Genomic DNA, 14,348 nt, shown 5'->3' with positions numbered 1-14,348 from the left:
AGCCATATAGCGCAGCGCCCAATGGTTCTATAGCCATATAGCGCAACACCCAATGGTTCTATAGCCATATAGCGCAGCGCCCAATGGTTCTATAGCCATATAGCGCAGCGCCCAATGGTTCTATAGCCATATAGCGCAACACCCAATGGTTCTATAGCCATATAGCGCAACACCCAATGGTTCTATAGCCATATAGCGCCCAATGCAAATACAATTCGTCTTCGTCTTGAAAAACATAAATTAATAAATGAGTCGCAACATGGTTTTACAAATGGCCGTTCATGTTTAACAAATTTATCTTTTTATTCCAGCATAGTTGAGTAAGTTGTTAGTGGTAATTAATCCAACTTAATAGAGCACCTCCAATACCAGGAGCCTCTATTTTTTTAATCAGTCTTTCATGTGGCACTGTATCAAAAGCTTTGCTAAAGTTCAAGGTACACAACATCACAATCCTTCAACCCGTTCTCGCACTTGCTTAAAGTCAATATTGGCTTATTTAATAAGCCATATGTGTTTATAAGCATATGTGACATACTAATTTTTTTTTTTTTTTTTGCAGGGATATTCCTGCGACATGTGAATTGATTGTGAATATTTTAGTTTACTTTGAAAAGCTTCATAGAAAACACCGACCTCACCTAACCTTCTTAGTATGTTAAGATAAGCATCTTATTGCTTCTTATTTACAATTATTACTTAACCTATCAACGGTATAGGTTAAGTAATAATTGTAATTAACTAATTGTTAAACATACTAAGAAGGTTGGGTGCCACATGAAAGACTGATTAAAAAAATAGAGGCTCTTGGTATTGGGGGTGCTATATTAAGTTGGATTAGGGCATGGCTATTCCAAAGAAAACAGAGAGTTAGTATAAATTGGGTTAAGTCAGAGTGGGATAATGTTGTTAGTGGAGTACCTCAGGGCTCTGTCCTGGGATTATTAACAAAGCTTAAATTGCATTCACTAGAAAGGCGAAGAGTTTGGGGTGACATGATAGAGGTTTACAAGTGGATGAATGGACATAACAAAGGGGATATTTATAGGGTAATTAAAGTATCAACACAAGAAAACCCGAAATAAATTGGTATAAATTGGATAAATTTAGATTTAGGAAAGACTTGGGTAAATACTGGTTCGGTAACAGGGTTGTTGACTTGTTGAACCAAATACCGCATAACGTTGTGAGGTGGAGTCCCTCGCTTGATTCAGACATGGGCTAGATATATATATGAGTGGAATTGGGTGGTTATAACTAGGAGCTACTTCGTATCTTTGTTCTTATTGATAACGGAAAAATTTCTAAGAAAGAATGATATACATGCTGCTCGGGATAATGTGAATTTATCGAGGGTTGGAGTTGCCTTTGCTAATTCGTTGGAATCTGTGATTGGAGGGATTTCTTTGATTTTACACTGTTAGTTGGTAGTAGTACGACTATGGGTTTGGGGGATGCATGCACAAATGTCAAGCAAAGTAATTCAAATCCAGATCTTTAGGCCCCGATTTGGCAAAGAATTTGAAAGTCACAATAACTTGGTTGTAACGATACAGGTACAATAAGGCCAGTGGGCATAGAGCTAGACACTGATAGTTAAGTACATTGCTGTTATCCTTGATATCCTCGTGTTGTGTTGTCTGTATATTCATACAATGGTGTATGAATTACATACACCATTGTATGTAATTCAATGGTGTTATCCGATTGGTCCTCCTGTCCACTAATGTGATCTTTACAGTTCACTGGTTCTATAATTGTGTTCATCGGTGTTACGGCCTCACTAACCGGATTCTTTTAATTTTAAAAAAAATTCTTGACCCAGATATCACAGTAAGAAGGTTATCGTGAATAACGGAAGTCAATTACTGGCTCACTATAGCCCATGCTACATGGACATTATGTTCACAGTAACTGAATCTAAAACAACAAGTGCTAAATCTGAAGAAATGGTTGCGATTTAAAGTGTATATATTGGATCAACTTATGGATAATGTATAAAGTTTACACCTATTCATTTAAACGCTATTAATGGTATGTAAAACAAAACATTTTTAATAAATCTTTATTGATTATTTACATAGCTTTTCTATTTTCTAATAAAAATTTATATCATTTGATTTATGCACATATAGAGTCAATAGTAAAGCAGAATCTCCAACCGTCTGCATTTCTTCCATTATGTCCATTAATAAGGGCTGTAGAAGACCTTCCGGCTTCTGTATGGTGGTCTCATTGGTCGATATCCAGAATAAAAGTTTCGTGGCCCACGGTCAAAAGCCCTTATGACACGTGGAGGAGGTCGATTGCTGGTGGTAATACCTGGCCGGTTTGAGCGCTTAGGCCTTACCTTAAGTTGCCGGCCTCTGAAGAGTGAGTCATCCAGTGCCATGGCCACCTCAACTGAGTCTTTTTCTGCAAACTCCATATATGCGAAGCCCTTTGGGTGGCCATTATATTTATTTGTAAGTATAGTAACTTTGTTCACGAAACCACATCCCTGAAAGTGTTGAGCAAGTTCTTCAGCTGTCGCCCCATAGTCAACATTACCCACATATATGGAACGACCATCCACTTCTATCTTTTCTTTAGTAGACATATTGAATGGTAATGTTGCTCCTGCAGCGCCTGGAGGTTTATCCAAAGTCACTTGTTTTTTCACCTTTGTTTGACTTTGACGAATTGCCTTCAGAACTTCTTCCATTTTACTGACATAAGCTTTAATTTCCACCAGCTTTGTTTCAATTGACGTGTCCTCGTCTCTGCTACATTCAGAGCTCTCGTCATCGTCGTCACTACAATTAACATCATAAATCAGTTCTTCATCTTCCATTGTCACAGTAAATAGAGTTGACTGGGATATGACAAGGAATAGTGACCAATGCACAGCTGATGAGAGGTTGGAGAATAAATAAAATTTCTGATCGCGTCGTGATAATATGAGGCTGTAATGAGCAGTCCGGCCGGTGGTACGGCTAGGTTGTGGCAGACCCAAGGTGTTGCCTCTGGCTGAGGTGTGTTGAGAATGGTCTCATGCAGAGTCAGAAGGCCTTATATTCTCATACACCTGACGTGGTTTTAACGACCACGTGTATTTGTCGACGGGGGAGTGCCTAATTCTGTAAAACCTGCGGACGTCTTTTAAAAAATAAGAATCAAGGAAATTGCAGAAGGCCTATTGACCCATACGAGGCAGCTCCTGTTTATATTCACCCAATCCCATTCATTTCAACCTACGCCTGAAATCATCAAGAGATCCTATTTCTATTATGTTATGCGGAAATAGGTTCCACAAAACAACAACCCTGTTACCGGACCACTATTAACCCAGGTCTTTCCTGAATCTAAACTAATCCAATTCATAAACAAATCCATGAGGGCCGAGACGAGGATTCTAATTTACGCCCAGGATGATCCTAGACGCTGCCTTACCCATTGTCCCCTGTTCTTATGTTCTATACAAGGCAGCTCCAATTTATAACCACCCTTTCCCACTCATATACATGTCCAACCCACGCTTGAGACAATCAAGGGACCCCACCTCCACCACGTTACGTGGCAATTGGTTCCATAAATCAAAAACCCTGTTACTGAACCAGTATTTACCCAAGTCTTTCCTAAATCTAAACATAACCAATTTATACCAATTGTTTCGTGTACTGTCTGGTCCATACGAGGCAGCTGCTATTGGACCAAACGAAGCAGGCAGCTGCTATCGGCCCATACGAAGCAGCTGGTATCGGCCCATACGAGGCAGCTGCTATTGGCCCACACAAGGCAGCTGAACTGAACTGTTCTATTTGCCTTATTACGAACATTCATGCATTGATCATAAGAACAAAGGTAACTGCAGAAGGCCTATTGGCCCATACGAGGCAGCTCCTATCTATAACCACCCAATCCCACTCATATACTTGTCCAACCCGCGCTTGAAACAATCGAGGGACCCCACCTCCACCACGTTACGTGGCAATTGGTTCCACAAATCAACAACCCTGTTACTGAACCGGTATTTACCCAAGTCTTTCCTAAATCTAAACTTATCCAATTTATACCCATTGTTTCGTGTTCTGTCTTGTGTTGATATTTTTAATACCCTATTAATATCCCCCCTGTTATGTCCATTCATCCACTTATAAACCTCTATCATGTCACCCCTAACTCTTCGCCTTTCCAGTGAATGCAACTTAAGCTTTGTTAATCTTTCTTCATATGAAAGATTTCTAATTTAAGAACATAAGAACAAAGGCAACTGCAGAAGGCCTGTTGGCCCATACGAGGCAGCTCCTATTTATAACCACCCAATCCCACTCATATACATGTCCAACCCATGCTTGAAACAATCGAGGGACCCCACCTCCACAATGTTACGCGGCAATTGGTTCCACAAATCAACAACCCTGTTACTGAACCAGTATTTACCCAAGTCTTTCCTAAATCTTTCATAAATTTTAGACAGAACGTTTTGTGCCAGAGATAAGGGGAAACAGATTAAGGGTTTGCTATCCGGGAGCTGGAATTGGTGATATTGTTGGAAATATGAATGATATCATGACGGGAAATGGAAACAAACCCATTATTTGTATTAGTGCAGGGGGTAATGATGTTGGGCGAGTTAGGAGTGAGGAACTAATACAGAGATTTAGAACAGCCATTGAATTAGTTAGGAGCAAGGGAGGAATCCCGATCATATGTGGCATTCTTCCAAGAAAAGGAGTGGGAAATGAATGGATGTCGAGGGCAATTGGTGTCATTTGCCGGCTGGAAAGGTATTGCAAATCAAATGCAATATCTTTCATAGACAACTGGGAACACTTCTATGGAAGAAATGAAATGTATGCTCGTGATGGGGTACATCTATCGAGGGCTGGGGTTGTTGCTGTTGCGAACTCGTTGGAAGAAGTGGTTAGAGGTGTTTGTTTGGGTTTAAACTGTTAGTAGATAGAGGTATGGGAATTGATTTGGAGGAAGGAGGTAATAAAAGTATGTGTTTGTGGGAGAAAGGAATTGGCAAAATGATCAGGGAAAGAGAAGGGCCTCAAAATAACAATTCACTTAGGGTATATTACACTAACAGTAGAAGTCTAAGAAATAAAATTAACGAATTAAATGCTCTTGTCTGCACAGAAAAAATAGATATTATTGCACTTACCGAAACGTGGATGAATGTAGAAAATAGAGAACTATTAGCTGAATATCAAATAAATGGATTTAAACTATTTCACACAAGTAGATATATTAGACGAGGAGGGGGAGTAGCCATATATGTTAGGGACAATTTGAAATGTAGTCTCAAAGAGGGAATCAAAACTGAGCCACACACAGAAACTATTTGGATAGAATTAAACGAAAAAGCTAATAATATTATAATAAGAGTTATATATAGGCCACCAAATTTAGACAGAATGGAAGCAAAGCATCTATGGGATGAAATATCTAGAGCATCTAGATCTAACAGTATTTATGTCATGGGTGACTTTAATTTTAGTGGAATAAACTGGTTGAACAAAACAGGGAATAGTGAAGCAGAAGATTTTCTAGAATTAATTGACGATTGCTTTCTTACGCAACACATTAAGGAACCAACACGGGAAAATAATATTTTAGATTTCGTGTTAACTAACAAGGAAACACAAATTAATGACATCGAAATAGGGAGTGAGCTAGGGAACACTGATCACAAAGAAATCAGATTTAGCATAGAATGGAATAGACCTGTAGGAGAAAATTCTGTTAAAGTGCCAGATTTTCGTAAAGCTGATTTTAATAGCCTAAGAAATTTTTTGAGTCAAATTGATTGGAAAGTCTTGGGTATGGGGTGTGGGCCGGTCTTGGAGCGAGACATGAACCCAGCGATAGGTGACTTAAATGGGGATTTCGATGTGGATTCAATATATAACTTATTTAAGAATATTCTAAACAAAGCACAGGAACGTAGTATACCATACAAATTGAATAGATCGAATACTAATGACCCAAAGTGGATAACAAAGAATTTGAAGAACCTTATAGGTAAAAAGAGAGCTTGGTACAAAAGGATTAAAAATGGGGAGGCCACTTTAGAACAGGAATTCGTACAACTGGTTAGAAATGTTAAAAAAGAGATAAGGAAAGCAAAAAGAAACTATGAAGTTCGCAAGCAAAGACAAATCCTAAAGGGTTTTTTCAGTTATATCGTACTAAGACTAGGGAAAGGATAGGTCCATTAAAAACTGAGACAGGTCAAATAACAGCGATGAAGAGATGAGTAGTATTTTTAATAAATATTTTTTATCTGTATTTACTAAAGAGGAACTTAACAATATGCCTTCAGCCGAACAAGTCTATGTGGGTGGGGACGAGGACAGGTTGACGAGTTTAACAGTTACCAGGGAGGATGTTCTTAAACAAATAGTAAAACTCAAACCAAACAAAACCCCAGGGCCGGATGAAGTGTTTGCCAGGGTGCTTAAAGAATGCAAAGAGGAGCTTTGTGACCCACTGTCAACCATATTTAATAAATCAATAGAGTCAGGCAGAGTGCCAGAGTTTTGGAAAGTTGCTAATGTGATACCAGTTTTTAAGAAAGGAGATAGATCACTTGCATCTAACTATCGACCAATTAGCCTAACGTCTATTGTGGGAAAGTTACTCGAATCTATAATAGCAAATAAAATTCGTCTTCATCTTGAAAAACATAAATTAATAATTGAGTCGCAACATGGTTTTATAAATGGCCGTTCATGTTTAACAAATTTGTTATCTTTTTATTCTAGCATAGTTGAGGCAGTTGATAGTGGTAAGGATTGTGATGTTGTGTACCTTGACTTTAGCAAAGCTTTTGATACAGTGCCACATGCAAGACTGATTAAAAAAATAGAAGCTCGTGGTATTGGGGGTGCTACATTAACTTGGATTAGGGCATGGCTATTCCAAAGGAAACAGGGAGTTAGTATAAATGGAGTTAAGTCAGAGTGGAATAATGTTGTTAGTGGAGTACCTCAGGGAGCCGGTCGGCCGAGCGGACAGCACGCGGGACTTGTGATCCTGTGGTCCTGGGTTCGATCCCAGGCGCCGGCGAGAAACAATGGGCAGAGTTTCTTTCACCCTACGCCCCTGTTACCTAGCAGTAAAATAGGTACCTGGGTGTTAGTCAGCTGTCATGGGCTGCTTCCTGGGGGTGGAGGCCTGGTCGAGGACCGGGCCGCGGGGACACTAAAAGCCCCGAAATCATCTCAAGATAACCTCAAGATAGGGCTCTGTCCTGGGACCTCTGTTGTTTATAATATATATAAATGATTTAGATTCAGGTTTGAGTAGCAACATTTGCAAATTTGCAGATGATACAAAAATCGGTAGGGAAATCAACACGAAAGAAGACTCGCTATCACTTCAAGTTGATCTAAATAGGGTTTTAGAATGGTCAGAAGATTGGCAGATGCAGCTTAATGCTGATAAATGTAGAGTTTTGAGGCTAGGTAATGATGATAGAGTTACAAGATACGAGCTAGATGGTGTCGAGATTGCGAAGTCAGATTGCGAAAGGGATCTGGGAGTTATGATTAGTAAGAATTTAGAACAATAGGATCAATGCATGAATGTTCGTAATAAGGCGAATAGGACACTGGGATTTATTAATTGAAACTTTAGTAACAAGACACCTGGTGTGGTTCTTCAGCTATATCTTGCTCTGGTTAGGCCCCATTTAGATTATACAGTTCAGTTTTGGTCGCCGTACTATAGAATGGATATAAATTCACTTGAACGTGTAAAGCGTAGGGTGACAAAGTTAATTCCCCAAATTAGAAGTCTTTCATATGAAGAAAGATTAATAAAGCTTAAATTGCATTCACTGGAAAGGCGAAGAGTTAGGGGTGACATGATAGAAGTTTACAAGTGGATGATTGGACATAACAAAGGAGATATTAATAGGGTATTAAAAGTATCAAATCAAGACTGAACACGAAACAATGGGTATAAATTGGATAAGTTTAGATTTAGGAAAGACTTGGGTAAATACTGGTTCGGCAACAGGGTTGTTGATTTGTGGAACCAATTACCGCGTAACGTGGTGGAGATGGTGTCCCTCGATTGTTTCAAGCGCGGGTTGGACATGTACATGAGTGGGATTGGGTGGTTATAGATAGGAGCTGCCTCGTATGGGCCAATAGACCTTCTGCAGTTACCTTTATTCTTCAGTTATGTTCTTATGTAATGGTTATATAGCCATATGGCGCAGCTCCCAATGGTTCTGTAGCCATATGGCGCAGCTTCCAATGGTTCTGTAGCCATATAGCGAAGCGCCCAATGGTTCTGTAGTCACATAGCACAGCGCCCAATGGTTCTGTAGCCATATAGCGCAGCGCCCAATGGTTCTGTTGCCAAATAGCGCAGCGCCCAATGGTTCTGTAGCCATATAGCGCAGCACCCAATGGTTCTGTAGAAATATAGCGCAGTGCCCAATGGTTCTGCTGCCATATAGCGCAGCGCCCAATGGTTCTGTAGCCATATAGCGCAGACCCAATGGTTCTGTAAGCATATAGCGCAGACCCAATGGTTCTGTAAGCATATAGCGCAGACCCAATGGTTCTGTAGCCATATAGCGCAGCGCCCAATGGTTCTGTAGCCATATAGCGCAGACCCAATGGTTCTGTATGCATATAGCGCAGACCCAATGGTTCTGTAGCCATATAGCGCAGACCCAGTGGTTCTATAGCCATATTGCGCAGCGCCCAATGGTTCTGTAGCCATATAGCGCAGCGCCCTATGGTTCTGTAGCCATATAGCGCAGCACCCAATTGTTCTGTAGCCATATAGCGCAGACCCAATGGATCTGTAGCCATATAGCGCAGACCCAATGGATCTGTAGCTATATAGCGCAGACCCAATGTATCTGTAGCCATATAGCGCAGATCCAATAGTTCTGTAGCCATATAGCGCAGCGCCCTATGGTTCTGTAGCCATATAGCGCAGCGCCCAATTGTTCTGCAGCCATATAGCGCAGACCCAATGGATCTGTAGCCATATAGCGCAGACCCAATGGATCTGTAGCCTTATAGCGCAGACCCAATGGATCTGTAGCTATATAGCGCAGACCCAATGTATCTGTAGCCATATAGCGCAGATCCAATAGTTCTGTAAGCATATAGCGCAGACCCAATGGTTCTGTAGCCATATAGCGCAGACCCGATGGTTCTGTAAGCATATAGCGCAGACCCAATGGTTCTGTAAGCATATAGCGCAGACCCAATGGTTCTGTAGCTATATAGCGCAGCACCCAATGGTTCTGTAGCCATATAGCGCAGACCCAATGGTTCTGTAAGCATATAGCGCAGACCCAATGGTTCTGTAAGCATATAGCGCAGCACCCAATGGTTCTGTAAGCATATAGCGCAGACCCAATGGTTCTGTAGCCATATAGCGCAGCGCCCAATGGTTCTGTAGCCATATAGCGCAGCGCCCAATGGTTCTGTAGCCATATAGCGCAGCACCCAATGGATCTGTAGCCATATAGCGCAGCACCCAATGGTTCTATAGCCATATAGCGCAGCGCCCAATGGTTCTGTAAGCATATAGCGCAGCACCCAATGGTTCTGTAAGCATATAGCGCAGACCCAATGGTTCTGTAAGCATATAGCGCAGCACCCAATGGTTCTGTAAGCATATAGCGCAGACCCAATGGTTCTGTAGCCATATAGCGCAGCGACCAATGGTTCTGTAGCCATATAGCGCAGCGACCAATGGTTCTGTAGCCATATAGCGCAGCGACCAATGGTTCTGTAGCCATATAGCGCAGCACCCAATGGTTCTGTAGCCATATAGCGCAGCGACCAATGGTTCTGTAGCCATATAGCGCAGCACCCAATGGTTCTGTAGCCATATAGCGCAGCGCCCAATGGTTCTGTAGCCATATAGCGCAGCGCCCAATGGTTCTGTAGCCATATAGCGCAGCGACCAATGGTTCTGTAGCCATATAGCGCAGCGACCAATGGTTCTGTAGCCATATAGCGCAGCGACCAATGGTTCTGTAGCCATATAGCGCAGCACCCAATGGTTCTGTAGCCATATAGCGCAGCGACCAATGGTTCTGTAGCCATATAGCGCAGCGACCAATGGTTCTGTAGCCATATAGCGCAGCGACCAATGGTTCTGTAGCCATATAGCGCAGCGACCAATGGTTCTGTAGCCATATAGCGCAGCGACCAATGGTTCTGTAGCCATATAGCGCAGCGACCAATGGTTATGTAGCCATATAGCGCAGCGACCAATGGTTCTGTAGCCATATAGCGCAGCGACCAATGGTTCTGTAGCCATATAGCGCAGCGACCAATGGTTCTGTAGCCATATAGCGCAGCGCCCAATGGTTCTGTAAGCATATAGCGCAGCACCCAATGGTTCTGTAAGCATATAGCGCAGACCCAATGGTTCTGTAAGCATATAGCGCAGCACCCAATGGTTCTGTAAGCATATAGCGCAGACCCAATGGTTCTGTAGCCATATAGCGCAGCGACCAATGGTTCTGTAGCCATATAGCGCAGCGACCAATGGTTCTGTAGCCATATAGCGCAGCGACCAATGGTTCTGTAGCCATATAGCGCAGCACCCAATGGTTCTGTAGCCATATAGCGCAGCGACCAATGGTTCTGTAGCCATATAGCGCAGCACCCAATGGTTCTGTAGCCATATAGCGCAGCGCCCAATGGTTCTGTAGCCATATAGCGCAGCGCCCAATGGTTCTGTAGCCATATAGCGCAGCGACCAATGGTTCTGTAGCCATATAGCGCAGCGACCAATGGTTCTGTAGCCATATAGCGCAGCGACCAATGGTTCTGTAGCCATATAGCGCAGCACCCAATGGTTCTGTAGCCATATAGCGCAGCGACCAATGGTTCTGTAGCCATATAGCGCAGCGACCAATGGTTCTGTAGCCATATAGCGCAGCGACCAATGGTTCTGTAGCCATATAGCGCAGCGACCAATGGTTCTGTAGCCATATAGCGCAGCGACCAATGGTTCTGTAGCCATATAGCGCAGCGACCAATAGTTCTGTAGCCATATAGCGCAGCGACCAATGGTTCTGTTGCCATATAGCGCAGCGACCAATGGTTCTGTAGCCATATAGCAGAGCGTCTCAGTGGGGCACTGCCCCTCCCCCTATGGTAGGATAGTGTCTCACCCGGACCACACACACAACACCTGACAAAACATAGAGAGCAAAAATAGCTCCTGGAGGCCAGATGTTCATTACACTGTTCATTGATGCAGGGAATTGTGTGTGTGTGTGTGTGTGTGTGTGTGTGTGTGTGTGTGTGTGTGTGTGTGTGTGTGTGTGTGTGTGTGTGTGTGTGTGTGTTTGGGGGGGGAGGATGTGAAGATGTGAAGACATCCGGGTCAGCATCCTCGGCCTCCTCCTCCTCCCAGTGTGGGGGATGTTGGTCTGTCTGGCACCAGCATCCCTGCACGGTGGTCTAGTGGTGTTCGACATGACAGGTGTCAAGGGACCTTGTCAACGGCAACTATAACAGGAAGGTGTCAATAGAAAGATGCCAACAGAGAACCTCATTTCTTTACCTAGTAGAAAATGTCCAATGTGCCTAACAGGCCGAATGATTTTCGTTATTTTCAAATATTTCTTACCAGATTAATTCAATAATGAGTCATCCTCTCTCCCTGGGAGGATGACTCATGCAGGATTATCATTAATGAGATGGCAACGAAAAAGTTCAACATGATACTTGTGCCTCATTTCTTGTGGTATCTTGAGAACATTTATAAAGAAGCCGGAGATGAATTAGATCAAATCTACACTGATGGGTCATCTAAATGGCAGGGCTGTGAATGGCAGAGCTGGTGCAGCATACACTGTAATTAGGAATGATGCCTTTCAACGCAGAAATGAAGAAAATGCACGTTTTGAGAACTATGCCTCTTCAACGCAGAGTTAACTGCCGTATATTCCTCGAGCGATACACTAATGGTGCAGTGATCTGCACTGATTCAAAAGCAGCACTACAAAGCCTTAGTAAAAATCTGGCAGAAAATCTTGAGATAGTCGCTAAAATTAAGAGATCTGTGAGGGTACTTACCAATCAGGGAAGAGTCGTCAAGTTCCTGTGGATCCTCTCCCATGTTGGCATATGTGGGAATGAACGAGCAGATGTGCTGGCTGCTGAAGGAGACCATATTGAATACTTCATACCCAAGACTCTACTACAACTTAGAGGTAGTGTCAGGCAACATCACCGTGACAATTACTCAAAGAAATGACAATAGCGTGATGCATCAAATGAACAAATCCACAAGGGCCGTGACGAGGGTTCGAACCTACGTCTGAGAGGATCCCAGACGCGCCTTAAGCGACTGAGCTACGACATGGTCAAAAGTTTAACTCCCGGTTGCAATTCATTTGACCATGTCGTAGCTCCGTCGAATAAGGCAGCGTCTGGGATCCTCTCGGACGTAGGTTCGAACCCTCGTCACGGCCCTTGTGGATTTGTTCATCACCGTGACAAGGTAACTGAAGAAAGGAGAACAGGAGAACAAATCAGCGAATCTCTACGATGGTACAACATGGTTGCAGCTGGCAATCCCAATCATTATGGAGTAAGAGGTGGTGGGCCGCGGGAGAAAATCAATAAAAGCAAGACTCCGCCTTGGATACAAATATCCATGGAAATTCGGAATGGAAACAACAGTTGAGCAGCGGAATTACAGAATCTGTGGTGAGAGTGATGGACACCGCCTTGACCACTATTTACGAGACTGTGGACATCTGAGAGATATTATTCTTATGTGTAGAATAATAAACCCCACGTTGTTTGCGTTAGGAAAATACCATTTGTCAAACATAGTGTTATTAAAAGATTCCCCCATTTTGCACCCGCAAGATAACGTAAGATTTTAAGGGTTGACGAACGTTAATCTTCTTGTTTGAGGAGCTGTTCACTTGAGACAGTTAAGGAAGTCCCAGCTGTGTCTGGATACAAGTGACAGGATGAACAACCCAGCGGGTTTTCTTCCAATTGGGGAGTGTTGTACATGATGCTATGGCGGTGTGTCCACTCACAAGATGAGTGGCGCTGAACAATAAACTCATCCCGCGGGGCAAAACTTAAAACAAATTATAACCTATTTTATTAGGAATATGAGTTATATGAGGACACACACACACACACACACACACACACACACACACACACACACACACACACACACACACACACACACACACACACACACACACACACACACACACACACACACACACACACACACACACACACACACACACACACACACACACACACACACACACACACACACACACACACACACACACACACACACACACACACACACACACACACACACACACACACACACACACACACACACACACACACACACACACACACACACACACACACACACACACACACACACACACACACACACACACACACACACACACACACACACACACACACACACACACACACACACACACACACACACACACACACACACACACACACACACACACACACACACACACACACACACACACACACACACACACACACACACACACACACACACACACACACACACACACACACACACACACACACACACACACACACACACACACACACACACACACACACACACACACACACACACACACACACACACACACACACACACACACACACACACACACACACACACACACACACACACACACACACACACACACACACACACACACACACACACACACACACACACACACACACACACACACACACACACACACACACACACACACACACACACACACACACACACACACACACACACACACACACACACACACACACACACACACACACACACACACACACACACACACACACACACACACACACACACACACACACACACACACACACACACACACACACACACACACACACACACACACACACACACACACACACACACACACACACACACACACACACACACACACACACACACACACACACACACACACACACACACACACACACACACACACACACACACACACACACACACACACACACACACACACACACACACACACACACACACACACACACACACACACACACACACACACACACACACACACACACACACACACACACACACACACACACACACACACACACACACACACACACACACACACACAGATGGCTGGCGAACATCAGAGCAGCCTTCAGGAACCTGTGTAAGTAATCATTCAGAACCCTGTATGCCGCATATGTAAGACCAATCCTGGAGTATGTGGCCCCCAGCATACAGCCCGTATCTTGACA

The 14,348-nt window shown here is 43.3% G+C and overlaps 1 protein-coding gene and 1 pseudogene across 1 annotated transcript; one reads left to right on the top strand and one right to left on the bottom strand.

Annotated features, from left to right (window-relative positions):
- Window positions 1-2,188: 2,188 nt before the first annotated feature.
- Window positions 2,189-2,833, bottom strand: LOC138363196 (polyadenylate-binding protein 2 pseudogene; annotated as a pseudogene).
- A 9,023-nt stretch (window positions 2,834-11,856) lies between these two features.
- On the top strand, window positions 11,857-12,246 carry LOC138363195 (uncharacterized). Its single transcript, XM_069322192.1, has one exon. It carries the CDS (start codon window positions 11,857-11,859, stop codon window positions 12,244-12,246), a length of 390 nt encoding a protein of 129 aa, XP_069178293.1.
- The last annotated feature ends 2,102 nt before the right edge of the window (window positions 12,247-14,348 follow it).

The sequence above is a fragment of the Procambarus clarkii genome, chromosome 10 (assembly GCF_040958095.1).
Source record: "Procambarus clarkii isolate CNS0578487 chromosome 10, FALCON_Pclarkii_2.0, whole genome shotgun sequence".
In the NCBI taxonomy this organism is placed as follows: domain Eukaryota; kingdom Metazoa; phylum Arthropoda; class Malacostraca; order Decapoda; family Cambaridae; genus Procambarus; species Procambarus clarkii.
This window is presented reverse-complemented; position numbering and strand designations above follow the sequence as displayed.

Coding starts and splice junctions, on each gene's coding strand:
- LOC138363195 (XM_069322192.1), top strand. CDS start 11,857: ATGCCTTTCAACGCAGAAATGAAGAAAATGCACGTTTTGAGAACTATG.